Source organism: Mesoplodon mirus, assembly GCF_964341445.2.
Source record: "Mesoplodon mirus genome assembly, chromosome: 8".
Classification (NCBI taxonomy): Eukaryota; Metazoa; Chordata; class Mammalia; order Artiodactyla; family Ziphiidae; genus Mesoplodon; species Mesoplodon mirus.
The window spans coordinates 66,099,474-66,127,394 of NC_138984.1; the positions used below are offsets into that span (position 1 = coordinate 66,099,474).

Below are 27,921 nucleotides of genomic sequence, written 5' to 3' on the forward strand. Positions count from 1 at the left end.
GGGAAGTGGAGTTAAAGGGTTGGTCAAGTGGGACTGCAGCCAAGGGTGGCCGACCCAGCGAGGCACACAGAAAGCAATCCGAAATGTTGCCTATCCCTGTATGGTTAAGTATTTGTATCCCTTGGCGAATAAGGGTCAACCAGGAAAAAGGGTCTTTGTTGTGTTTGGGATGGGGCAGTTGGTGTTCTAAGGCCTGTTCTGTTTCTTGGATGGCAGTGGCCTGTTCACTCAGATGTTGGATGATTTTGGGAATCAAACTAATGTAGGAGCGAAAAATCTTGATAGATCCCACAGGATAAGCATCAGTTGCCCATCGGTAAATTTTTCCTTGTACCCCTTGTATCCACCTTGTATCTCAGGGGTCTTTAATGTTAAGGGATAATTGGCCTTTGCCATCATGGTAAGTAGGATTGTTGGAGTGAGCTCCTGGTGTCTAATTTTGCCACGTGGATGTTACATGAGTGGTAGGGGCACCCCCATAGGTGTCTGTCCACCAGTGACAGTAGTCTTTCGCCTGGTCGTAGGTGAAACAGACAGCGGGGGCAGACCAGCCCAGGGGGACGTTTTCCAGAATGGAGTAGGGGATATGGATAGTCACCAGGGCCTGGCATCCACCTGGCTGGCAGTCTCCTGTTCCCAGGACTCGGGCATGGACTTGGCCTTTTACTTGCCATGTCCCGTGTATACAGAAGCGCCATAGGGATGTCTGATGAGTCCTAGCTGGTAGGAGAAGCAGCAGAAGCAGCGGGAGGAGAGGCAGGGTGGTGGGTGAGCCATAGCCTCGTGGGCCCCAGTTGCTGGACTGACCAGGCCTCCGAGGTTGGGGCCACCTTAAGGCAGGAGACATGGTACCAAGAGGGGTGTCCTAAAGGTTTGGCTGCTGTGGGAGTGGTAAGGATTACTGTATGGGGGCCCGTCCACCACGGTTTAAGGGACTGAGGGTGTAATTCCTTGAGGAGAACACTGTCTCCTGGTTGTAAAGGGAGAGAGAGAGTCTCGGAGACAGCTACTGTTGGAAGGTTGCAATCTGCATGTTCCCGGAGGAGGTGGCGAAGCAGGGACAAGTAAGGGAGGTAAGAGGCTAGGGGTGGACTCTGGGTGGGTAGTTCATGTAGGAGGAAAGGTCGGCCGTAGAGTAGTTCAAATGGACTGAGGCCAGTGGGACCCCGAGGTGAGGCTCCAATTCAGGTAAGGGCTAGAGGAAGTAGTTCAGGCCACGAGATGCGGACCTCAAGAGGTAGTTTGGTGAGGTGATCCTTTAAAATCCCAATGGCGTGTTCAACCTTACCGGATGACTGAGGACGGTAGGGGATGTGGAGTTTCCAGGTAATCTGGAGGGCCTCGGATACCTGTTGAACCACCTGGGAGACAAAGGCGGGTCCGTTGTCTGACTGTATGGAGGTTGGCAAACCAAACTGGGGAATGATATGTCGGAGTAGGATAGAGGTGACCGTGTCTGCTGTCTCTTGGGCCGTTGGGTAAGCCTCGATCCAACCTGAAAAGGTATCGACAAGAGTGAACAGATATCGAAAGCGTTTGCAGCGAGGCATGTGGGTAAAGTCGACCTGCCAGTCCTCGCCCGGTTGATGTCCACGCATCTGGTGCGTTGGGATCCGGGGTCGTAGGCCTCCTTGTGGGGTGACAGAGGTGCAGGTTTGACAAGCCATGTGAGCCTTGGAGATAGCCTCCCTGAGTCCAGGCAGGTAGAAAAGAGGATCCAGAAAACGGAACATAGCCTTGGGACCTACGTGTAGAGACTTGTGAATGTCTGATAGGAGACTGGCCACCTGGGCCGAAGGGAGGGCAACTTTGTTCATAAAAATCCATCCCCCCCTTACCTTTGTTTCCCCCTTTTGATAATAGGGTGGTCTCCTCATGGGGGTATATGTGGGTTTGGTAGAAGTGAAAAACAGGAGTGGAGCTGGAGGGTCTCCCTTGGTAAGTTCTCGGGCCACAGAATCGGCCTTTGAGTTACCCTGTGCTGTCAGGTTAGAGGGAGACTGATGACCTCTACAATGGATAACTGCCACCTCCGTGGGGAGTTGAAGGGTTTCTAAGAGTTTTGAAATAAGGGTAGCGTTGACCACTGGAGATCCCTTAGTGGTCAAAAATCCACGTTCCTTCCATAGTACTGCATAGTTCACACATAGTGTGTGCAATGAGAAAGGCATATTTAGAGTCTGTGTAGATATTAACCCTTTTCCCTTTTGAGAGACTTAGGGCTCGAGTGAGGGCAATTAATTCAGCCTTTTGAGAGGTCGTCCCTTCTGGGAGGCTATTAGCCTCAATAATGGTTGAAATAGTTACCACTGCGTAGGCTGCCCGGCGGCGTCCGTCAGGGCCGAGTGTTGAACTGCCGTCTACAAAGAGAGTGCAGTCTGGGTTTGATAGAGGGGTGTCAAAGAGTCCCTCCCTCGAAGGATGGAGGGCCTCTATGACTTGAGGGCAAGAATGAGTTGGGGAGCTCTCGGTACCCGAGATAGGTAAGAGGGAAGCTGGATTTAGGCGAGGAGAGGGATCTAGAGAAACAGCGGGGTTTTCAATGAAAAGTAGATGGAACTCCTGGATGCGAGAAGGACCCAGAGGGAGAGAGCTTTATGGCTGAGAAGGTCAGCCAGCTGGTGTGAGGAAAATACGGTCAGTGGGTGGGCCAGGGTAAGTTTGAGTGTTTGTTTGGTTAGCTCAGCTGCTGCTGCCAATGCCCGAAGGCATCGTTGCCATCCCCTAATGGTTGGGTCCAGTTGTTTGGAGAGGTAAGCTACAGGACAGTAGGAAGGCCCTACAGGCTGGGCCAGAAGTCCGGTAGCAATTCCGCATCGTTCATCTACAAAGAGATGAAAGGGTCCGTTTGGGTTAGGCAGGGAAAGGGGAGGAGAGGATATTAGAGTGTCGCAGAGGGTGGTGAAAGCCTGCCGAACAGTGGAAGGGGAAGTAAGAGGTCCTTGGGGGGGGCTCTTTAGTGGCTAGATATAAAGGTTTAGCAAGAAGAGCAAAGTTAGGGATCCAGTGTCTGAAGAATCCTATAAGGCCCAAAAAGGAGAGAATTTGTTCTGCTGTTTCCGGAGGCTGGAGTTCACGGATAATCCGGGTGCGGTCGGCTGTTAGACCCTTTGTGGTAGGGGTAAGGTGGAGCCCCACGTAGGTTACAGAAGATACAGATAACTGAGCCTTGGCTGGGGAGACCCGATAGCCATGAGAGCCGAGGAAATTGAGGAGGTCAGCAGTATTTTGTTTTGAAAGGCTGAGAGAGGGGCTACTGAGGAGGAGGTCATCTATGTATTGGAAAACCATACTAGGGGTAAGAGAACAGGAAGTGAGGTCTCGTGCTAATGCCTGGCCGAAGAGGTGGGGGCTGTCGCGGAAGCCCTGAGGGAGAACTGTCCAGGTGAGCTGGCTGGAAACGTGAGTATCAGGGTCCGTCCAGGTGAAGGCAAAGAGGAAATAGGAATCGGTGTAGAGGAATAGAAGAGAAAGCGTCTTTAAGGTCCAAGACCGTAAATGGGTCGTGGATGGGGGAATATGAGAGAGCAGAGTATATGGATTCGGTGCCACTGGGTGGAGGGGAATTATTGCCTCATTGATAAGTTGGAGGTCCTGGACCAGGCGGTAGTCTCCGGAGGCCTTACGGACGGGTAGGATAGGAGTATTGCAGGGGGAATCGATGGGAATAAGGAGTTTTTGGCCTAGGAGCCTGGTGATGATTGGCCGTAAGCCCCGGAGATGGGTCTCAGAGATGGGAAACTGGGGTCTGGATGGGAACTTGGAGGGATCCTTTAAGAGGGTTAGAATGGGAGGATGGTGTGTCGCTATTACGGGTTTGGAGGTGTCCCAGACTTGGGGGTCAATCGGGTTAGGTGAGGAGGGAAGGAGATGGGGAGAGGAGAGGGAGGGCTCTGAGGATAGGTTAGGAAGAGGGAGTAAGAGTTGGGAGGAGGGGACCTGAGAGTCTAGCCTAACTAGTTGAAGGGAGGCCCCTAATTGGGAAAGGACATCACGACCTAGCAAGGGGACCGGGCAGGATGGTATGACTAAAAAGGAGTGGGTAAAAGGAAGTCCTTCAATGTGACATGAGAGTGGACCGGTCTGGAGTGGGAAGGACAGTTTACCATCGATACCCATAACTGAGACCTGGGAAGGAGAAGTTGGCCCAGAATAGGCAGGCAGGACCGAATATGTAGCCCCCGTGTCCACCAGGAATGAGATGGACTTACCCGCTACCTGTAGCGTTACCCTGGGCTTGGCAAGGGTGATGGGGGTCTTCGAGTCCGGGTGTCATCAGTCGTCAGCCAATCCCAACAATTCGAGTGGTATTGCCGCCTGGTCGGTCCCCCGCGTGAAGGTGCTGAGGGAGGGCCGGTCGTAGGGCAGTCACTCTTCCAGTGGCCCGTTAGGCCACAATTGGGGCAAGGCTTGGAGGGGGGCCGGGAATTGGGACATTGGCGAGCCCAGTGTCCTTCCTTTCCGCATTTAAAACAAGCCCCTGGAGGGGTTGCCTTTGGCGGATTCTGTGGATGGTGTGGTCCGTGGGAGATGGCCGGCCGCAGGGCAGCCACAAGAGCCTGGGTCTGGAGGGCCACCTTTTGGTGCATCTGAGCCTGTCGGCTGGATTCTGCCAAATCCTCTCGGGCATTATAAACCTTAAAGGCCATTTTTACCAGGTCTCGGATAGGGGTCTGAGGACCATCTTCCGCTCGTTTTAATTTCTTTCTGATGTCTGGGGCTGATTGGGTGATAAAATGAGTGGCTAGGACCGTTGCCCCTGCGGGGGTATCAGGATCCAGCCGGGTGTAAAGGGTAAATGCCTCTGTAAGGCAATTGAGAAAGATAGCTGGGTTTTCGTTGGAATTTGGGGTTATTTCTTTTAATTTTTCGAAATTAACCACTTTATGGGCGGCCGCCTGCATGCCAGCCAGGAGACATTGGATCATCAGATCGTGTTTTCGTCGGCCATCTTGGCAAGTCCAATTTGGGTCAGTGCCCAGAACGGCAGTAGCCCCGACAGGCATGGAGTTATCAGTAAGGTGGATTTGGTCTGCGTGGTTTCGGGCAGCAGTTTGGATTCTTTCTCTCTCGTCTGGGGTTAGGGCAGAGGACAGAATCACAAAGATGTCATGCCAGATTAGGTCATAGACTTGAGAGAGGTAGCGAAATTCTTTGATGTAGCGGGAGGAGTCAGCAGAGAAGGAGCCTAATCGCTTTTCAATTTGGGAAAGATCTTGGAGGGAGAAGGGGACGTGTACTCTGACCAATCCTTCCGCTCCAGCTACCTCCCTTAAAGGACAGAGGAGGTTTGGATCCTGGGATTTGTGATGGGAGTCGTGATGGTGGGAACGGGTATGTGCGCTGACTGGGGAAGGGAGAGGTGGGGGAGGAGAGGTTGTAGGGGGAAGCGGAGGGGCAGTGGGAGGTGTTGGAGGAGGAGGAGTTGCTTCGGGATAGGGTGGGGGTTGGAGAGGGGCTCTGAAGGGGGGACTGGTAAGGGACTCAGGGGGTTCGGTGAGTGGAGAGGGATCATCGTCAAAGGAGATTAAAGGTTTGGATGCAGGAGCCTGTTTGGCAAGTAGGATCCGGGAAGTAGGGCAACCGATGCATAGGGAGGGGAGGGGAGCGCAAATACCAGAAGGCCTGAACATAGGGGACCTCAGACCATTTGCCCGTCCTGCGGCAGTAATTATCCAAATCACGGAGGATGTTAAAATCGAAAGTCCCTTCAGGAGGCCATTTGGATTGATTGTCTAGGGGGTACGTAGCCAGGCCACGGTAGAGTAGAAAACAAGCCGCCTACAGCGGAGATCTTGAGAAAAGCCGAGGTTTGTAAAGTTGACCAGGAGACACCCTAGGGGTGTCTTGGGATCTGGTTTGGATTGAGAGGTTCCCATGGCTTCCAGTCTGTCCCTGAGTGAATGGAGAAGGAGAGAGGCATCCCTAGTCTCAGTCTCCAATCACGGCGGGTCGGAGAGCAGTCAGGCAATTGGGACGTCTCCACAATCACCCGAGGCTCGGGGAACGGACGGAGGAGTCCCTGATGCGGCCACGGTTTAGGAACAGGGAGTCCGGTGGGTAGGGACTCTGGGGGCCAAAGGGAACGGAAAAAGGGGACTTACCCCATATGGATCGGGTGAGTGAGCGGAGGATCCCCGGTCGTCTCCTGGGGAGGGAGGGGTGGCCCGTACGGTAATCCACAGGGCTCGGTGCCCCCTCCTGGTTTCGGCACCAAATGTAAGGCCTGGCCGTAAAGGATGGCACCGTGAAACAGAGCTTTAAATTAGCTTTATTTTGGAGCGCTCCCAGGTGAGGTTCGCTGGTCCGAAGGGCAGGGCCACAGAAGTCGCGCCTGGTTGAGGGCTTGGGTGGGGTTTATAGGGGGTAGAAAGGAAAGGGTGGGGCAGATCGTTCTTGGTGTAGATTAGTCCTCATTGGCGGTTTTCTTCGGATGCTGTGGCAATATCGGACACCAGTTGCATCAGTTGTAGGACCGTTAGTTCCGCCCCTCTCAAGGGCGGGAAGGCTGAAAGTCCCCGGGCTGATGCAACCGGTGAATTTGTTTGCATCACCTGCCTCGGGCCAGCTGACCTTACAGTCAGGCCACTAATAAATAGCAGAGCTAGCACCTGAACCAAAGTCTCTGGACTCCAAGTTACTTACTTTTTCTGCTGGCCCACACCTCCCCCTTCTCAAAGAGAACCTGTTGGTGGTGATGTTCCAGGTTTCGAGCATCTCTCCTGAAGATTTCCTTACTAGCAGGTCTGCTGCTAGAGGGTGGAACCTGTGGGGCTTAAGATGGAACATCTTACTTAGTGCTGTGTGCACATCTGTTGTTTCACTGGGTTTTGGCCCTGCTGGCTTTAAGTGGCTGAAAGTGATGAGCAGTATCTGTGGGCCAGGACTAACGTTATATGTATGGTTTTCAAACAACTGTTATTCTGTTTCCTTGAGAACCACCCAGCTGCTTCTCCTTGCTCCCGATGTGACAGAAATAGGTGGGGACGGCATTTCACGGTTACCCTTATTTCTCTTCTCAGTGTCTGTGTGTTCTGGGATCCAGCAGAGACTTTGTTTCTCAAACTGGTTGCCCTTTTACTCAGTGTCCTTCCTACTGCTCCAACTTTTATTGTTCCTTCCAAGTTTTGAAAGAGTTGCAAAATTCATCAACCATAGGTATTTACCTCGGGATAGAATTCCAGACAGGTGGTTCTGTAACTTCAGCTGAGCATGCCTCTGAACCGATCTGTGGTTGTTCAAAGATCAGGTGGTTCAGCACGAGGTAACCCAGCCCACTGAGTCAGCAGTGGGACGGGGCGCAGCCAGGCCAGGACTGCTGCGTGACCTCCAGGAACCCAGGCCACTGGGCGTCCTGCAGAGCGCAGAGGCCTGCCCAGTAAAAGGCAGCAATTGCTTAACTTTCATCTGATGGGGAAGAATGCAGTTTACTCACAGGTGCTGGCCCTACAGAACAAGTAGATTGTTGTATATATTTGAATAATCAAGCTTTCCAAACAGAAGCAAAACGTACTCCTAGTGATGTATAAAATGCAAATAAACTCAACCAGTCTCTTTTCCCTGCAGGTATATGAGTTTTGGACTTCTCCACACCCAGGGCCAGAATGCTGCTCCTCTGTCATGCCCTCACTGTAGCTGTGGTCCAGACCTTTATCTTCTCAGAAAACCGGGCATTTGCCAAGAACATCAACTTCTATAACGTGCGGCCCCCTCTTGACCGTAAGTAGTGGGTGTCATCATCACTGGTGATGGGGGGTCAGAGTAACTGTTTGAAGTCCCTGTTTCCCTATGGTAACTTTGCCTTTTCTGGAGCGTTTGGTTTATACCCAGCATAAATCAGAAAGTCTTCACTACTTCCATGAGTAAGGGTAACACATGGTGACAGAAATTTTCTCAATTTCTTTAAAATGGTTTGGCTTCCTGCTGAAGTCTCAAAAGGGTTCTTGTTTAAAATAATCTTCTGAACCCTGTCCATAAGAATGGCTCAGCAGGAGAAATTCAATGTTCTTTGTTGATCTCTTCCTTGGAGAAGGATATTGACTGTAGGAAGCTTCTGCATAAATTATATATACTTTCAAATGGCCATTAACAATTTTGAAAACAGATTATTAGCATGTTTGAAATTTGGAGGGGAATACTACTTAGATTTTCATTAATATTACACACAGTCACTATATATACATACATATATATATATATTTAGTAATTCCAAGAATCTATTCTAAGGTCATTAGCCATTTGAAGAGGAAAATGCATTTAAAAAGACTTTTAATGAAGTATTAACATATATATAATCTCACCTCCTTTCTCTCCAGACAAGTAAAACTTCTCTGATATACTTTACAGAGAATTTGTTATAGATAAAAATTGTTTCATGGAAATGTGAATGCCAGTGGTTCCCACATCTGTAAGAGTATCAGAATCGCAATAAAAGCATTTAAAACTACATATTCCAGGGTCCCTTCTCCCGAGATTCAGTAGTCAGGAGGGTGGTATGCAGAATATTTTTTTTTCCCTTTTCCCCCTCTTCTTTTTAAAAAAGTTCTCCTGATGCTGTTGATACACAGCCAGGTTTGGGAACCACTGTCTTTATACTCCTAAAGGAGGAGTACTCATACTCCATACTCCTGTATGATTACCATTCTGCACTTTGTGTTTTGTTTTTAAGGACATTCAGTCATTAGTAGGTGTATGTGTACGCACGTATATACTACACAACCATATACATATACACATGAATAACAGCCCACACACATCTTGAACTATCATTTATTACAAATTTCTAAATTGATAGTGATCATATACTGATAGCTTAATGGCATAGCATAGATATAGTTTTCATAAAATCTACATTATTGACAAATTTTAACCTTTTATAGGAAAAAATTATTAAAGAGAAAAAAGTAATATTTCATTACTATAGAAAATTCCAAAGAGACAGGAAATGTGTAGAAGAAAATAAAATTTATTCATAATCCCAAGATTCAGAGTGAGCTCTTCTTTACATTTTTGAATACAGCTGACCCTTGAACAACACGGGTTTGAACTGCCTGGGTCCACTTACATGTGGATTTTTTCCCCATCGTCCATACTCTAGTACTACATGGTCTGCAGAGGGCCATATTCAGGGCCAACTATAAATTACATGAGGATTTTCAACTGCATGGCGGCTTGGCGCCCCTGACCCCCACATTGTTCAAGGGTCAACTGTGTTTCCTTCCACTGTTCTTACTCTGTATGTGTATTTAACTTCGTGACAGAGATCACACAAATTTAATTTTGCAGTAGCTTTTATTCATTTATGTTGTGTTTTGAATATTTTTCCATGACTTTGAAAGTATTTTAATGTCTTACATTAAAAATGTTTTTACTCACATAGCTGGCTATGTGAGTAAACTATTTCCCCATGCTTTATACTGGCCCCCCACAAGTGCACGCACACACACACACTCTCATAAGCAAGCTAAATGTTAACACTTCATTGAAAATCTTTTTAAATGCAGTTTCCTCTTCAATTGGCTAATGACTTTAGAATAGATGCTTGGAATTACTAAATCAAAAAGGTTGTGCCAGTTTATACATTAACTTTTTACCCACCGGCATTGAGTTTTAGTATTTTTTAAACTGTGCTGAATTAATAGGTGAAAATGGATTTCATTATTTATTAACTTACCTAATTCACTTTTATGCATAGGCAAAACTGAAATGTATTGCAAGAACTAATTTCATGTCCTCTGAACTTTAGCTTTTGATATTTTGCTCTTGTTTTATGCACTGCTTTCTAATTATTATCATCCCAACTTAGGGATGGTTTGGGTTACCTTGATCTGTATCTGTTTCATTCTCCAAAAATAGGAAAACTGAAAGTTTCCTACAGGGCTTTAGAGAAATGTCAAATTTATTCTACTTTTGACTTCTCACCCAACAAGACACAAGGCAGGAAAAAGAAAGCATAAAGACAAACAGAACATACTAGTTGTTCTCAGTCCAGACTGCCGGCAGCTCATAATTCCTCCTTTCAGTAACACTCTTGCCTGAGTACAAGGGCCTGAGAATTACTATCATCCTTCTGTTAAATGTTACATTCCTGAAAGAGGTCTAATGTTGGGATAACTGACCTATATCAAATGCAATTACTTGTTTGAAGTTAAATGTAGCTGTAATGCAAGTACGTATGGATGGAAAGCAACCTGGTTTGATGTGCCAGGGATTCTACTAGATATTTTTCTTGCAACCTGCTGTTTAATCTTTATCTCTGCAAGTCATGGGGATCTTCACTGTCACTATTATTGTAAATATTATTATTTCTTAGAGGTTAAAAAATCATACAACTAATTAGTGAGAAGCGCAGAATTCAAGCTTAGGTTAGTGTGACTCCAGTTATTTTCAGGGCCGATACTATATCAAAGTATTGGTCCCAATATTGCCACCATCTTTGCCTGTCCACTCAACCCTCACTTATCCCCAAGTTACAAGTTATAATAGAACAATACAATGGATATTTCAAAGTGGCTCATAGAATCATTTGCATTACTCTGTAGTAGATATTCATAGATGAAATATTGAAAGAAAAGGGAATAAAGAAAATTCCCCAAAGTGTGGCAGTTAAGCCCAGCTCCATAGAAACAGAAATTGTAAGGATAATGACTTGTAACTTTAATTTGATCTAGTAAAAGTTGCTAATTTTATGCCATATTTGATGTTTGAAAAAATTTTTTAACCATACTGCTTCCCTTTGCATTTTTTTTTTTAAAGCGACACCATTTCCAAACAGCTTCAAGTGTTTTACCTGTGAAAATGCAGGGGATAATTATAACTGCAATCGATGGGCGGAAGACAAATGGTGCCCACAAAGTAAGTGTGCTCAGTTTGGAACTCTTTGGTGATCAGACCTCATTTAGATCTCTCTTAACTGGCCCTGAGCAGAGGCACCTTATGTGATGAGATTAGCAAACCAGCAGGCTGATGTTCTATAGAAATAAGAGATTTTTTTGACGAGACTATCCAGACATCAGACTACTCTGAGAGTACATGGAAACTGATGCCTCAATTTGTAGTTGTATGTGCTTTGAGGAAGAATTTCTTAATTAATATTTACCAGGGAGAACAAATAGACCACAATGTTGACTAGGGCATTCTAAGAATGTCAGAAATGCTTGATGATACCGCTAGAAAAGTCCTACTTACTGGCTAAAGCAAAGGAAGGTTTTTGTACTCTTGAGATACACTGATGCTTGAGAAACTCATTAATTTATTCAACAAACATTTGAGCATCTTTTTAGTTTGTTTAGTTCCCTGGTAGATCCCCAGTGCCTAGACCATATTAGGCGCTCAGTAAATATTGACAGAATGAAGGGATGCCTTTGACTAGGTAGTCAGGAAATCTTCTCTGAGGAATATACATTTGAACTGAGAACCAAATGACCAAAACAAGTCAGCTGCGTGGACATCTGCAGGAAGAGCATGCCAGGAAGAGGGAACAGCAAAGGCAAGATTTGGCTTCCTCTGTGAACAGGAAGAAGGCTGGCTGGTGAGGCATAGTAGGAGATGGAGAAAGGATCTGATCAAGATTTAAGGACTGGGATGTGCAGCATCTTATTTGTTCTGATAAGAAGTTTGGATTTCATTGTAAATGTGATGGGAAGGGAGTAGGGTGTTTAAGCCATGGAGTACAAGATACTAGGTGTGTTCTAAAATATTGCTCTGGCTGCCGAGTGCAGAACGGATGGTTGAGCACAAGAGAAGAAGGGGACACGAAATGGGGTCTTTCATTGTTTTGGGGCAGGAGAAGATGATGACTTGGACTAATGCGGCAGGAATGTAGGGGGCAAGAATGATTTAATAATACATATAAACTTGGAGGTAAAGCAGACAGGATGTGCTGATGGATGATTTGTAATTGAAAAACTCTACTTAGAACTATAAGGCGATCAGGCTATTTGGATTATAGGATGCACTGTTTTTTAGGTTTTCAGATGTATAAGGCCAACAAAAACAAACTCTTCCAGACTTAGAGATTACCAGTTTTGGTCTACTATTACCTTGAATCCTTTGGAAATTTCTATATCACATTATGGCAGTGGAATAGCCTTACCTCTTCCAGATGATGCCAAAGTGTGGAACCAAGAAATAGTATACACTGGAGACCTCTACTAGGCCTGAGAATCTTATGCTGTAAATTAGCACAGATGGCTGTGACATTTACATGGACAGTATTTTTCATTATTTCTTTCCAAGAATACTTATCAATATATTTTTTTCTTGAGGTTATTTTACAGTTCTGAAGAGTGGTTGACTGAATTGTGCTTGTGAGTGCATGTATGCTTTTGGGGATTTGTTTCTACATTTTTCACAAACATTAATTTCAATGTTTCTGAGGTTGGCGGATGCCTCTCTTTAACTAGCTTGTGTCAGTGGGTGAGTATCATTCTTTAACCATTTGCTTTAAATTCTCCCAAGAACTGGATGGGAAGGGGTCAGAACAGTGGTCGATTGGGGCATTGATGTCCAGCCTCTTTATGGACACTGGCTGGCACTTTTCTTATCCTCATCTTTATGGCTGGCATCATTCTTTTGAATTTTACCAAATGCTGTTCCTACTTCGTCTGTGCACGTTCCAATTTGTCTCTCATTAATCGAAGCCACTTTTAATGGGAACATGCATGGAAACTTCCGGGTTTTAGAATTTCATCTCTGTTGAAACATGGGAGCAAAAGAGGGATGCTGCAGCTTTTCGCCAAGAAAATGTCAGGGAGGGAAGAGCCAAGCTCTTCCCCCATCCACCTGAAAGCCTGACTCGTACAGAGATGGACTTGGAATGCCCCCTGCATTCCAGCGTGCGTAACAGTACGTTCTTGATTGTACACCAGCCAAGCCCCAAAGATACTAACCATCTGGAATTCTGAGGCTGTAATTGCTTACTTTTCACCTTGTCATTATTGAGGGGGGTGATAGTCAACCATTTCTTGGGGCACACAGGCCTGTGGCTATTGCTCTTTGTCATCTCAGGTTTCCTTTTCACTTTATAGCTCTGCTTCTGTGGTCTGCCAGAGAGGTCCTCTAGGTAACAGGATATGACAAGAATGACATTTCTTATTTTATTTACCCCGGCTTTTACTCTGACTTTGTAGGGCTGCTTTAGCATGTGTGACAGTCTCTAGGAACACAGGCAGCTACCAGTTTTCAATTCTTCTTTGTCTGGAGTACAAATGGGAATGCCTTTCAGAACAGGTACTGGTTCCCTGTCCTTCAGAGTCCCAGTCAGCTGCCCTTGTAGAGCGCTCTGCTCACGCCTGGTTCAATGCTGAGTGTACTAAGAGGCACGACAGGGTGCTGGTGAAGAGCACACACCCTGGAAAACTGCCTACGTCAGAGTCTTACCTTCCACCACTTTCTACCTATGTGACTGTAAGCCTCAGTTTTTTTTCTCTGTGAAATGAGGATGTTAATATGACTTATCTTAAGGCCTACTGTGAGGATTGAATGAGTGAATACATGTTAGAAGAGTGCCTGGTTGGTGGTACGCACTTACTGGGCATTTTGCTGTTGTTAACATTACGTAGAGCTTACAACAGCCCTGTCAAACACCCGTGCGCTTAAAATTTTACTGAAACGAACATGAGCTCAAAGGCTCTCACATGGCTTCTTCACTTGTGACAGAGGCAGTTCCCTAAGCCCCGTCTTCTCAACTCTTGCGTTTTCCTGCTCCCTGCCCCCACTTGTAGGGCATTGCTGCCGTAGTCCCTTCTCAATAAACTAAGAAGCATTACCTTGGCCTGAGATAACTAAAGAGTAAGAGGTGCAGAACTAAAGTAGAATGTCCTAGGTTAGTGATTGAAATCACTTAATGGTTAAAGGTATAAAGGGTAATCTGTGTGGAAATGAACTAGCCCTGCAGAGCGGGAGGGGGCAGAGAAGGTAAGAGTTAACTAAAGAGGAGGAGAAAAGCTTGAAATACTTTGGGGAAAAGTCAAACACACTGGGAGGATCAGAGCCCGGAGAAGAATTAGGTGAGTAAGCAAGGTGCTCTTGGTGTGTAATTTGAGGCACCTGCTTCTCGGTCCAGGCTGCCACATGGCCTATTAGTATATATGGAAACATATGTGGAATAATGCAACAAGTGCCGTGACCCGCTGCATGTTACCTTTATAGTTTTCATTTTATTTTAGAGTTATAGAACATGTGCTCCAGAGGGAGAAACACAGACATACTGACACTTTCTCAGGAAATGAGCAGCCCTATGTTTTTGGAGTTATACTCCTTTATTGGAGTATAATTGTTTCACAATACCGTGTTAGTTTCTGTTGTACAACAAAGTGAATCAGCTATATGCATACATATGTCCCCTACTTCTTGGACCTATGGTTTTGATGAAAAGCTTGTCCAATTTTTTCTCAGCTTTACCTGGCACCAAAGAAGAAGTGCCCATTTATATTCATTTTAAAAATAGGCATGTGCTTCAGAAGCTAATGCCTGTTCAGCAATGCCGCCTAGAAACATAAGGATCATCCTGAATGTTAGTCATTTCTGAAGTGACTGTTGAAAGTTAGTTTTTTACATTGCAAAAAAATATAAGTTGCTTTTTTCTGCCTAGATACACAGTACTGTTTGACAGTACATCACTTTACCAGTCATGGAAGGAGTACATCCATCACCAAAAAGTGTGCCTCCACAAGTGAATGTCATCTTGTTGGCTGCCACCACAGCCGAGATTCTGAACACACGGTAAGGAGCGTGTGTGTGTCTAAAGTTATTGTCCTGTGGTTTCTTGATGGTGATGGCTGGTTGTATATAAAGAGGCAGGAAGGATAAATAATGTCAGACATGTATACTTTGAGAGACTCCCTTACACTAATACAGTGGAGATGAAAGAAGAAGGCTTTCTGTCCATCAAACAATAATATTACTAAAAACAAATGATAATTCTCAGATTCCAGAGCTAGACCCCAGGGTCTAGACCTTGGACTTTGGGTGAGTTGTCTGAAGTCAACTCTGGAAGCCCCAAAAGCAAACAATCCATGCACGAGAGGATGACCAACACTATAGAGCCCAGCTTACATATTTTGTTTATGGCTAGAAATCACCAAGAGCACTGCACCGAGAAGGTGGAAAGAGGAAAATGGTGGCGAACTTTTACAAAGGAAACCTTGTCTCATTTACTGCCTCTGCTTAGACGAGGAGGTGAGAATCTGAGAGGTTAACCCCAGCTTATTAAAATGAGCAATAGATACATTTTAGATGAATCTATCTCTTTAGTTTTCTCATTCTACCATTCTAAATGAGCATTTTACTCTTTTACATGCCTGGAATCTTGAAATAGTTGAGAAAAAATTACTTGAAGGTATGTTAATTTCATGAGATCTTAGAATTCAATTTAGCCTATACATAAAGAAAATGGTCCTGACACCAGTGGCTTTTGTAAAAAAATTTAGTTTAGTATGGTTGATTTAAAGTGTTGTGTTAATTTCTGCTGTACACCAAAATGACTCAGTTATATATTCTTTTTCATATTCTTTTCCATTATGGTTTATCACAGGATATTGAATATAGTTCCCTGTGCTATGCAGTAGGACCTTGTTGGTTATCCATCCTATATAACAGTCTGCATCTGCTAACCCCAAACTCCCAATCCTTCCCTCCCCCACCCCTCTTGGCAACCACAATTCGGTTCTCTATGTCTGTGAGTCTGTTTCATAGATAAGTTCAGTTGCTGACACCACTGGCTTTTAGCTCCAGCTACAAAGGAGAATCTGCTGGGGAGCTTTTGTGGGCTTTGGTGGTGGGTGGGCATCCCAGACCAATTGAAGCAACTTCAGAGTGAGATCCTGGGCCTCAGGAATTTCTAAGTTCCCCTAGGTGATTTTGATGTGCAGCCAGGATTGAGAACCACTGAGGTAGATACTTTATCTTACCTGGCCATCCTGGAAGCCATGTGATATACTTTATCCTGAAAGCCTCTGTGAATGTCCAGGTTTATCAGGTTGAGGCGTTGTATCCGATATCATGACAGGGAGTGCTTCCCTTGAGAACACCTTGTGCTGTGAGGGAGCATGTCCCTGTAAAGATATGAATCAGTGTTAGTACAGACAACAGAGTGATAATTATCCCCTAACAAGTAGTACTGAGAAAGAAAATCAATGACCAATCCAAAAGGTTCCTAGCTTTTATTTTTGTTTCAGTGTTTCTGCTTACAAACCTTCAGAAGAGTTGTTGACTCAGTTAAGCAGTCTTATTCAGTTTGCCTTTCTCTTGCTTATGCTTGTGTTGATGCAGGTAAATCACACTTAAAATGAAAAGACTCTCAAGATGGTTTTTACTTTGAGGTAAGTGGGGGGAAGCGTGCCCAAGGGCCTGGATGACTCACAGACTAAAAAAGCCAACTCAGTTCTGTCCTCAGAGAGGTTTTAACCTCCTAAATGTTTGCACTTCAGTTACTGTCTCACTGCAACCACTTAAGAGACCCCAAGCCAGAACTGCCCAGCCAGGCCCTTCCTGAATTCCCACCTCAAAGAAACGTTTCCACTTAGAAAAATTACAGTATGAAAACTTGGAGAAAAGATGGCAGAGTAGAAGGACATGAGCTCATCTTCCCTTATGAAACACCAAAATCACAGCTAACTGCTGAACAACCATCCACAAGACAAACGCTGAAACCTACCAAAAAAGATATCCTACATCTAAAAGAGCCACCAGGAGATGGCAGAAGGGGTGCAACTGTGATAAAATCAAATCCCATACCGGCCCAGTGGGCAACCCACGAACTGGAAAATAATTCTGTCACAGAAGTTCACCCACAGGAGTGAAAGTTCTGAGCCCCACATCAAGCTCCCCAGCCTGGGGGTCTGGCGATGGGAGGAGGAGCCCCCAGAGAATCTGGCTTTGAAGGCCACTGAGGTTTGTCACAGGAATTCCACAGGACTGGAGGGAACGAACTCCACTCTTAGAGGGCACACACAGGGTCTTGTGTGACTAGGACCCAGGGAGAAAAGCAGGGACCTCATAAGAGTCTGGGCCAGACCTACGTACTGGTATTGGAGGGTCTCCTGTGAAGGCGGGATATGGCTCACTGCAGGGACAAAGACACTGGCAGTGGTAGTTCTGGGAAGTTCTCATTGGCGGGAGCCTGCCATTTTCTCACCACGACCTGGCCCCGCCCAACAGCCTGTAGGCTCCTGTGCTGGGACACCTCAGGCCAAACAACCAATGGGGTGGGAACACAGCCCCACCCATCAAGAGACAGGCTGCTCACCCATCAAGAGACAGGCTGCTTAAAGTCTTCCTGAGCACACAGCTACCAGCTAAATATACCTCCTGACACAGCCCTGCCCACCAGTGGGCAGGAACCAGTCCCTCCCACCAAAAATCCTGCTTAAGCCCCTGGACCAACCTCCTTTGATATACGCAGATCAATCAGTGTGGTACACCACATCAACAAATTGAAGAATGATCATCTCAATAGATGCAGAAAAAGCTTTTGACAAAATTCACCACCCATTTATGATAAAAACTCTCCAGAAAGTGGGCACAGAGGGAACCAACCTAATCAAGGCCATATATGACAAACCCACAGCAAACATCATTCTCAATGGTGAAAAACTGAAAGCATTTCCTCTAAGATCAGGAACAAGACAAGGATGTCCACTCTTGCCACTTCTACTCAACATAGTTTTGGATGTCCCAGCCATGGCAACCAGAGAAGAAAAAGGAATCCAAATTGAAAAAGAAGTAAAACTGTTACTGTTTGCAGATGACATGATACTATAAATAGAAAACCCTAAAGATGCTACCGGAAAACAACCAGAGCTCATCAATGAATTTGGTAAAGTTGTGGGATACAGAAATCTCTTGCATTTCTATATGCTAACAATGAAAGATCAGAAAGAGAAATCAAAGAAATAATCCCAATTACCACTGCATCAAAAAGAACAAAATACCTAGGAATAAACCTACCTGAGGAGGCAAAAGACCTGTACTCAGAAAACTATAAGACACTGATGAAAGAAATCAAAGGTGACACAAACAAATGGAGAGATATACCATATTCTTGAAATGGAAGAATCAATGTTGTCAAAATGACTATATTACCCAAAGCAGTCTAGAGATGCAATGCAATCTCTATCAAATTACCAGTGGCATTTTTCACAGAACTAAAACAAAAAGTTTTAAAATTTGTATGGAGACACAAAGACCCCAAATAGCCAAAGCAATCCTGAGAAAGAAAAACTGAGTTGGAGGAATCAGGCTCCCTGACTTCAGACTGTACCACTTACAAAGAGCTACAGTAACCAAAACAGTCTGGTACTGGCACAAAAACAGAAATATAGATCCATGGAACAGGATAGAAAGCCCAGAGATAAACCCACACACCTATGGTCAATTAATCTATGACAAACAAGGCAAGACTATACAATGGAGAAAAGACAGTCTCTTCAATAAATGGTGCTGGGAAAACTGGACAGCTACATGTAAAAGAATGAAGTTAGACACTCCCTAACACCATACACAAAAATAAACTCAAAATGGATTAAAGACCTAAATGTAAGGCCTGATACTCTAAAACTCTTAGAGGAAAACAGGCAGAACACTCTGGCATAAATCACAGCAATATCTTTTTTGATCCGTCTCCTAGAATAATGGAAATAAAACAAGCAAACAAAACAAAAAAGGACCTAATTAAACTCAAGAGCTTTTGTACAGCAAAGAAAACCATAAACAAAATGAAAAGACAACCCACAGAATGGGAGAAAATATTTGCAAATGAAGCAACCAACAAGGGATTAATCTTCAAAATATACAAGCAGCTCAATATCAAAAAAACAAACAACCCAATCCAAAAATGGGCAGAAGGCCTAAATAGACATTTCTCCAAAGAAGACGTACAGATGGCCTAGAGGCACATGAAAAGGCTCAACACCACTAATTATTAGAGAAATGCAAATCAAAACTATAATGAGATATCACCTCACACCAGTTAGAATGGCCATCATCAAAAAGTCTACAAACAATAAATGCTGGAGAGGGTGTGGAGAAAAGAGGAACCTCCTACACTGTTGGTGGGAATGTAAATTGGTACAGCCACTATGGAGAACAGTATGGAGGTTCCTTAAAAAACTAAAAATAGAACTACCATATGACCCAGCAGTCCCACTCCTGGGCATATAACCATGGTTTGAAAGGATACATGCACCCTAGTGTTCACTGCAGCACTGTTTACAATAGCCAAGACATGGAAGTAACCTAAATGTCCATTGAGAGATGAATGGATAAAGAAGATGTGGTACATATATACAAGGGAATATTACTCAGTCATTAAAAAGAATGAAATAATGCCATTTGCAGCAACATGGATGACCTGGAGATTGTCTTTCTCTTTCTGACTCAGTATGATAAATATATGATATCACTTATATGCTGAATCTTAAAAAAAAAAAAAGATGATACAAATGAACTTATTTACAAAACAGAAACAGACTCACAGACTTTGAAAACAAACTGTGGTTACCAAAGGGGAAAGGTGGGGGAGAGGGATAAATTGGGAGTTTGGGGTTGATATTTACACACAACTATATTTTAAATAGATAACCAGAAAGGACCTACTGTATAGCACAGGGAACTCTGCTCAATATTCTGCAATAACTTATATGGGAAAAGAATTTGAAAAAGAATAGATACATGTCTAACTGTTCAGGTGCTGGACACCTGAAACTAACACGTCAACTATACTCCAATATAAAATAAAAATATTTTTAAAGAAAACTTACCTATTACCTATTCTTCAGAAATATTCTTAATGGCTACATAATATTAAAATATGTGTTTGTACTATAATTTGTTTATCTAATTCCTTATTAAAAATACTAGGCAGCTTTTAATATTTCTCTATTCTAAAAAAAGCCCCACATAATCTTTGTGATTTTGGTGCATATTACTGGATTGATTTATATAAATAATCTTGAAGCTCTTGATAAAGATTGCCAAACTGCTCCCCAGAAAAACTGAAGCAATTATATTCTCAGTAGCAGTGTTTGAGAATATCAAAATTACTACCATGTCATGGACCCAGGCTCATGTACATTTTGGAAATCTTTGTCAATTTGATAGGAAAAAGGTATATTTTCAAATTCATAATTTTTATGAAGTCTCAAACATTTAAAAAATAAGAGCATTTTTCTCTTGTATGCCATTATATTTTAGAAAATTTTTAAATTGAAAAATTTATATACTCATAAAAGATAAAAAAAAATAATTGTGTCCTCAGAGCTGAAGAAGGCTTTTGTTTTTCTTCATTTGACCCTTCCCTCTTCTTCCCTTTATTCACTTGCTCTTTCCTTCTCCTCTTCCTTTGGTAACAGGAGTGTAGGTCTTGCTGTGAAGGGATGATCTGCAATGTAGAGTTACCCACCAACCACACTAATGCGGTCTTTGCTGTGATGCATGCTCAGAGGACGTCTGGCAGCCGTGCCCCTGCGCTCCACCTACCAGTGCTGGCCTGGGCCTTCCTGCTGTTGTTGATGTGATACCACCATTCCTGGGAGAGGCAGAGACCAGCCCTCTAAAGCACAAGCCAACAGCTGTGTAAACAGTGAACTTTGGAGTGAAGACCGATCTTGCACTTGGTGAAGAATGCTCACTGGACCGCAAAGCAGAAGCCAGTTAGTTGTTGCTTAGCTAAAATGCTCCTGCACGAGGCCACTGAGGAAGGGGACTTGGCAGGGACTGAGGGATTATGTGGATTTTATATTTCTTGATCGAAGGGGCTGCATTTTGTCACTTCTGCAAGGAGAGTATTGCCAGCATCTACTATGGGCAGGTTCAGTAGCCTGTATTGTCCCCACCTGACCAGGCCTGGAGCAGAAAGGACTCCTTGACCTGATCAACTCCTTCAGGGGCTGCTGGATCAGACCCTCTCTTTTCCGTGATTAGCTCAGAGCATCTCTATGAAATATAACCCTTCCCCAATAAGAAAGCAATTTCCCCGCCAACGGTGTAGTCAATGAGAAGGGCAACTACAAGAAGAAAACTTCCAGTGGAACTAATATGAAACCCATTTGCTATTGTGGGGGGAAATAAAACTTTTAAATTATACAATGTAAAATGCATGCTTATGGGTTTCTTGGCCGATGTGGAGACCTCAGATGAAACATTAACCAGTGTCATAAGGGAGGCCAGTTGAAGTTATGTGTTCATGCACCACAGGTGATATATTCTAGCTTAAAGTATAAAATTCTATGCCATTGTGACTTACTTAGTTTTTTCTTTTGGGTGAAGGACCCTTCTTAGGATGCTAAATGCAAAATTAGTGAATTGAGAAGGTGAGGAAACCTCCCTGATCAAGGAGGATGATACCTTATCATGTGATGGACCCTCAAAAGTAGCAAAGACAGAGAAACTGGCACCAGTGTCCCTCTCCCAGTCAACTTGTCTCTGAATGTCAGGGCCACTAAGAGAACCTTTCTAAACACATGCTAAAATGTTTGGTCCCCTTGTCCTCTCTTTCCTTCTTATAACAGTCCCAGAATTTCAACGAACAACTTCTGTTTCTAGGATCCTAATTTCCTGCCTTTACACTTTGGGGTGACCTTTAAACACTCTGCCCTTGTATGTATAGTCAGGAGTTAATGAAGTGTTTGGTTTTTTTTAATTGAGCATCTACCATTAGAATACTGAGTGCTCCATAGAATCCACTAATGATGCTGTCCTTGCCATGCGGGCTCATCTGTGATGGGGGTTGGCAAACTATGGGCCATGGGACAGATACATCTCACTGCTCTCAGTCTGCTGTAACAAATAGGCTGTTGACCAGGTGGCTTCAACTAAAACATGTAATCCTCACAGTTCTGGAGGCTGGGAAATGCGAGATCAAGGTGCCAGCAGATCTACTGTCTGGCGAGAGCCCTCTTCCAGGTTTGCAGACTGTGGTTTTCTCATATCCTCTCAGGGCAGAGTGCAGAGAGTGAGCATAAGGGTACTAAGCGCGTTCATGAGGCTCCACTTGCATGACCTAGCCATCTCCCAGAGGCCCCACATCCAAATACCGTCACATCTGTGATTTAGGCTCCAACACATGAATTTGGGGGAGACAGATGCTCACTCTATAGCAACTATCTATTTCTGTGAACACGGTTTTATTGGAACACAGCCGTGCCTATTCGTTTACGTATTGTCTACAAGCTTCTTTCCTGCTACACTGAGGATGAGTAGATGCAGCAAAGAGCATCTGGCCTACGAAATCTAAAAGATTTACTATTTTGCCTTCTACAGGAAAAGTGTGCCGACCCCTAGCCTCTGAAATGGCAGAAGTGCATTGGGAGAAAGCCACTTGCTTTACAGGGACCGTGGTGCTCACGGGGGTTCCTCAGCCTCTGCAGTGGTTTTTGCCAGATCACTTTCCTTAGATGCATCCATGAATTCTTCTTCGTTTTGATTGTTCCACTCCTTTGATTCAGTCTCTCAGTAGTTACATGCTGTTGTAAGGTGCCAAGCCGTCTGTTTCTTCTCATCCTTGACACACTGGGAGAGTCTCATCTTGAGGCTCTTTAGCTTCCAGTACAACAGGGAGGAAGCAGACATCGTTACCTCCCTGTCTCTGGCTGAACCCCAGACTCACCTGGAAGCATCCGTTTTGAAGCCTGATGTAGATTTATCCTGCCTTTTACTCAGCACCTTGAAGTATTTGAGTTTTTATCGCTTATGCTTGTTTGAAATTAATTATATGTGGCTTCAGTTGGAACATTTTAATAGCATCTTTGGTGGGTGTATTTTTATTCGTCTGTGTAGCTGACGAATTGTCTGGTTAAAAAACCATTAGCAGCCAGTATTTTTTTCTGATTTTGTTTCTGCTTTCTAGATTAATGATCTTTCCTTTTTTTTCTTTCCTGAGGAAACATCTTAATTTTCTCTTCTTCACCCCACACATTTTGTTTTCATGGATTGCCCTCCTTACCTTATCACCGCTCCACTGAGCATTTAAGATAGGGCTGTGCTGAGCAAAAGCGAGAACACACAGAGGAAACAAACTCCTGAAAAGGCAGCTGAGTAGGGGTGCCAGATCCACAAATATTTAAGAGCATGGGATGCCTCATTAAATTGGAATTTCAGATAAACAACAATTTTTTAGTATAAGTTATTCACGAACTCATAAGTGTGGCTCATCTAACGCAATGTTTTCAAGTCCCTGTAATCAGAATCTTCCGGGTAACTTCAAAACAGTACAAATTCCCAGGGCATCCTGGAGACACTGACTTAGTAGATCTGGGATGGAGCCCAAGCCTAACCCCAATAATTAAATGTTAAAGAAAAAGCTCCCAGATGATTATGATGCTCAGCCAGGTGTGTTACCCTTGACCTGAGAGGTTTATTCCTTTTTCTGAAGCCCAGTCTTTGGCCACATAATAGAAGTGCTAATGAATAATAAATATGCTCACAAGTAACCTGGGTTGGAGCTGTGGTTCTCATTGTGGTCTCCGGACCAGCAGTGTCAGCATCACCTGGGAACTTGTTAGAAATGCAAATGCTCAGCCTCCATTCCAGGCCCATTGAATCAGAAATTCTGAGGGTTCAATCTGTGTTTTAATAAGGTTTCCAGGTGCTTCTGATGCACACGCAAGTTCAAGAACCACTGGACCAGAGAAGTGATTCCTAAATGTCTTCTGTAAATGGGTCCTTGGTGGCTGCATGAAAATCACTCAGGGAACTTACATTTAAAAAAAAAAGAAAAGAAAATCAGACTCCCAGGCCCCAAATCCAGAAAGTCAGATTCTTTTTGTTGGGGCTGAGTCAGAAAATCTGTATTTTTATAAATTCCTCAAGTGATTCTGATAGATAGCCGTTTTGGGAGCCGCTAAACTAGAGAATGAGAAATGGGGGTGACTTACTGACCAGAAGGCCCAAACTTTTAACACCTGACCTTGAAAGCCCTCTGCATTATAAATGGACTCTGTGTGATGTCTCCAATGTAATTGTTTTAAAACTAGAATCCAAAAATCTAATCAAAGTCCATTGCATGGATTTTTTTAGTCCATTGCATAGTGACTTACAATGGCCAAGTGTTCCAGACCTCAGATTAATTTCACTTGCTTCTAATGAGCAAGAAGATGAAAAGTACTTTGTCAAAATGTCCAATGAAAACTGGAATAGTGAGGGCATGAGGGTATGTAGATTTGTTCTTATAAAAGAGATAAGGGGATTAGCTATGAATATGAGGAGTATGTGAGGGAATGACCTGTCAAAGGTCCATTTTGAATAGATCTACATTCTAGAATAAACTGAATTCCCATCCATCCATCACTTTCTGAAAAAGAAAAAAAAAAAAAGGTATAGAACACATCTTTTCCTTGCTGTGTCTAAACACTCCCTAAATCCAACTCTGAGTGAAGTTAGCAGCCAGAAATTACAGGTATTGTTTTCCATACAGTCTGCATTCTGCTGTGTCAGTCACTGTGTAAAATACATCTCATAAGAAAAGGGAAGGAGGTGGGTCAGTTTCGCTTTCTCACTGGGAGAAAACTTATAAAGCTGTGAAAAGCGTGAAATAAGCAGTACGCACCAGCACGGACTTAGGAATTGGGAAATATTTCACATGTGAGAAATTACTAATTCTAATGCACGATTTTTGTGACATCAATTGCCATCTTATAAAACTGCTCTGACCTTTGGATCTTGGACATTTTATTTTTCACCTAGTTCTTTGTCATTGACTCTTTGATTTGTGGAGGGTTTCACTGTGATGCTGGATATGTCGGGGAACAAAGCATGCCAGAGGACAAAGGTGAATAGTGGATGCACAAAGGTGAAAGTTGTAGAAACTGGAGACAAAATGGCTGTCGTAATTTAAGTCTGCCTTTAGGCATAGCTCCACGGCTGTGCACCCGAAGCAGTCTAGCATCTTCCTATCACACCTCCCACTTCTCCTTTGGCCTTCATAGTTCTGTCTCCTCCCCTATCCCCCTCCCTCATTGCCTTGGCCTCTTTTATCAGATGCTGAGGCTAGGAGCTGAGCTGTCTAGGGGGTAATCCAGAATGTGAGCTACTCAGAGTGTAGGCTGTGAAAAATAGGGCTTTCATGGCTCAGTCCCAAGAATACTATTCAAGGAGTCCGGGAATCTGCCTTTTGAACAAGCATCTATCTGGTCATGAATCTGGTGATTCTGATACTGGTAGTCTTAGGGCATCATCTTTACAAACAATAATGCAGGGCCTCAGTATAAGGCTGTAGAAGCTTTAGTGAGAGCATCCACCATGCAACTCCTAAACCTCCATATCTGTACTTTTTTGGTCTATGAAAATTGGTCCCAGTGAAGGGGCTAGGAGCAACTGGAGGACACCATGGCTTAGCAGAGCTGCCCTGTTGGGGATGGTCCTGGGAGGCCTGGACAAGTGGGACCTGCAGGAAACCTGTACCTCTTCTAGCCAAGCAGGATGTCCAGGGTTCTGACCACTGACTGGACTCCCTGCAAGTCATGGCTGTGTCCGCAGCAGGAGCAACACGAAGCCAAGGGCAATGGAGCCTGTCCACAGAGGCTAAGCAGAGACAAAAGACCAGATCCAACTCAAATATTCTCTAAAGGAGGATAAGCAACAGGGGGTAAGCATATCCTGGAGACAGACTCTGTCTAGGTTGTTGAGGGTCCCCATGGAGAGTACCTTTTAGAGAGTGATGTATCCATCCGGATGACTTCAACTACAAATAACAGAGAGGCCCAATCAAATTGGCATAAATAAATATGTTGGCTCACACAACTAGAAGTCCAGAGGGCGAGTGGGATTCAGGGTGGACTTAACTCGGTGGTTCTAGCTCCATTCTCTGCTGTTCTTTTGGCTCCATCTCCCCCATGTCCTCTGGTAAGGAGATGGCACAGCTATCCCATATGTCCCAGCCAGCATCCGGGGAAAAGACAGAGGGATACTACTGGACACATGCCAGGAAGTGAAAGTGTTCACCCAGGCTCCCAGCAGATCACAAAGGAAGCCAAGGAAGATGTGGTTACCCTTGGCTTAGTACAGCTGAAGGGAGATCTCTGTCCCCTGAGGCATGTGTGGTGCACGGCAGAGGGTAGATAGCTGAGCAAAATAGGAATTAAAGAGGAGGAAGGAAGATATGGATCTGGGAGGGCAGCCAGAAATGTCTGCTCCAGATTCCCACAGTCTGAGGCCGTGTCAGGAGGCAGTTGTTAAGGTGGCTGAGAAAGTGCTCATGTGTTAGAGATAAACCAGCCAAGCCCTCTGAAGCTGTACGGACTTGCCCTAACCCCACAGCTAGTTGGTAGCAGACCCAGACAGAGAAACTCTGCTGCCTACTGCAATTTCCACCAAGTCCTCTTTTGATTAATGTATGTTGTAAATCTGCAAGGAGTGGAGAGAGTATTCAGCACTTCCCAAACTATTCTGCAAGAGAAGCTTTTCTTTCTCGAGCATCTGAGTTCCATAGAACACACTCTGTTAAGCCAACACCACTTTGCAAATGTAGAGAAATATGGGGGGGGAAAGCTGCAGAACTCAGGGGATGGGTATGGAACTGACCCCTAAAATAAGTGGTATATCCTAGGTGGTTGGTGAACATATGCTGAGTGCACAAACCTTGACTCCTTCAGAAATACTCACTGCTCCAAGAGCTCGGGCTCCATTCTATATAGACTTGTGTCCATTATCCGTAGGTGAGCAAAGGCAGAAAACTAAGACACTGCCTTAAAAAAGGGCAAAATGCTTAAAAAAAAATTCTTTTCTCATGTTGTTGACCTATCAGTGTCCTGAACTAATTTTGATCCCACTCATGGCATTTTTGTCTAGCTCTGAAGGGCCCACTACTCCTTAGGACTCAACTGTAAATCAATCTGGAAGGCACTGTTTTCTGAGGATTATGTATTCCTCTCTTTCCATGTGCCCTTTGAAGAATTATCTGAAGTAGTCACTTGTTATTTTAAATATTTTTAGATTTATTATGAAATTAATCTTTAGTCAGAGATGGGTCCTGAATACTAAGTACTTATCCTTATTTTAACTAATGAATTTAGACCAGAATTTACTAATAGACTGAAGATGCCTTTTTGTCAGAGATGTGGACATACTCTCAAGGAAAGTCTTTATCTCATCCAATAAAAGAAAATGAAGATAGGATCTTCCAGGTTGGTGAACACATGGAGGCTCAGAGAGGGCAAGGGAGCTCACACCCCTTCCCACAGCCTTGCCTAAGCATCTTTTATCATAAACCACTTCCCACTGGCCACAAAGCTCTGCCCATGTGTCAACAGTGGTGTCCATCCACTATGATGCCTTAACTTGCACCTCTGGCCACTTGCTCAGGTGAAGGGAGGAGACAAGATGGTGGAGTAGAAGGACTTGAGCTCACCTCCTCTCATGAAAACACCAAAGTCACAACTCCTGAACAACCATCAACAAAAAAGACGGTAACCTACCAAAAAAGATATTCTACATCCAAAGACAAAGAAGAAGCCACAAAGAGATGGTAGAAGAGGTGCTTTCACAATATAATCAAATCCCATACCTGCCAGGTAGGTGACCCACAGGCTGGAAAATAATTATACCACAGAGGTTCTCTCACAGGAGGAGTTCTGAGCCCCAAATCAGGCTCCCCAGCCTGGGGGTCTGGTATTGGGAGGAGGAGCCCCCAGAACATGTGGCTTTGAAGGGCAGCAGGGTTTGAGTGCAGGAGCTCCACAGGATTGGGGGAAACAGAGACTCCACTCTTGGAGGGGGCACACGAGATTTCATGTGCACTGGGACCAGGGCAAAGCAGTGACTCCATAGGAGCCTGGGACAGACGTACCTGTGGGTCTTGGAGGGTCTTTGGGGGAGAAAGGGTTGGCTATAGTTGTGTGGGCAAGGACACTGATGGCAGAGTCCCCAATGAATGTTCATCAGTGTGAGCTCTCCTGGAGTTCACCAATTTGGCACCAAGAGCTGGCC

General features: G+C 44.4%; 1 protein-coding gene and 1 long non-coding RNA gene across 3 annotated transcripts in view; one reads left to right on the top strand and one right to left on the bottom strand.

Moving 5' to 3' along the window:
* LYPD6B (LY6/PLAUR domain containing 6B) overlaps nucleotides 1-21,037 on the top strand; it is a 41,494-nt gene extending 20,457 nt beyond the window's left edge. For both annotated transcript variants that reach the window (XM_082630840.1, XM_082630841.1), the window contains exons 2-5: nucleotides 7,567-7,719; nucleotides 10,756-10,854; nucleotides 14,594-14,724; nucleotides 20,352-21,037. In XM_082630840.1, the coding sequence (XP_082486966.1) occupies nucleotides 7,605-7,719; nucleotides 10,756-10,854; nucleotides 14,594-14,724; nucleotides 20,352-20,516 (510 nt within the window). In that variant the 5' untranslated portion in view covers nucleotides 7,567-7,604 and the 3' untranslated portion in view covers nucleotides 20,517-21,037. The remainder of the gene's footprint in view (nucleotides 1-7,566; nucleotides 7,720-10,755; nucleotides 10,855-14,593; nucleotides 14,725-20,351) is intronic.
* LOC309809606 lies at nucleotides 1,254-6,244 on the bottom strand. The gene is made up of 3 exons (XR_014294884.1): nucleotides 6,105-6,244; nucleotides 4,212-4,342; nucleotides 1,254-1,361 (listed from the first exon to the last, which is right to left on the bottom strand). It is a non-coding gene; the product is annotated as an uncharacterized lncRNA (long non-coding RNA).
* Nucleotides 21,038-27,921: the final 6,884 nt, after the last annotated feature.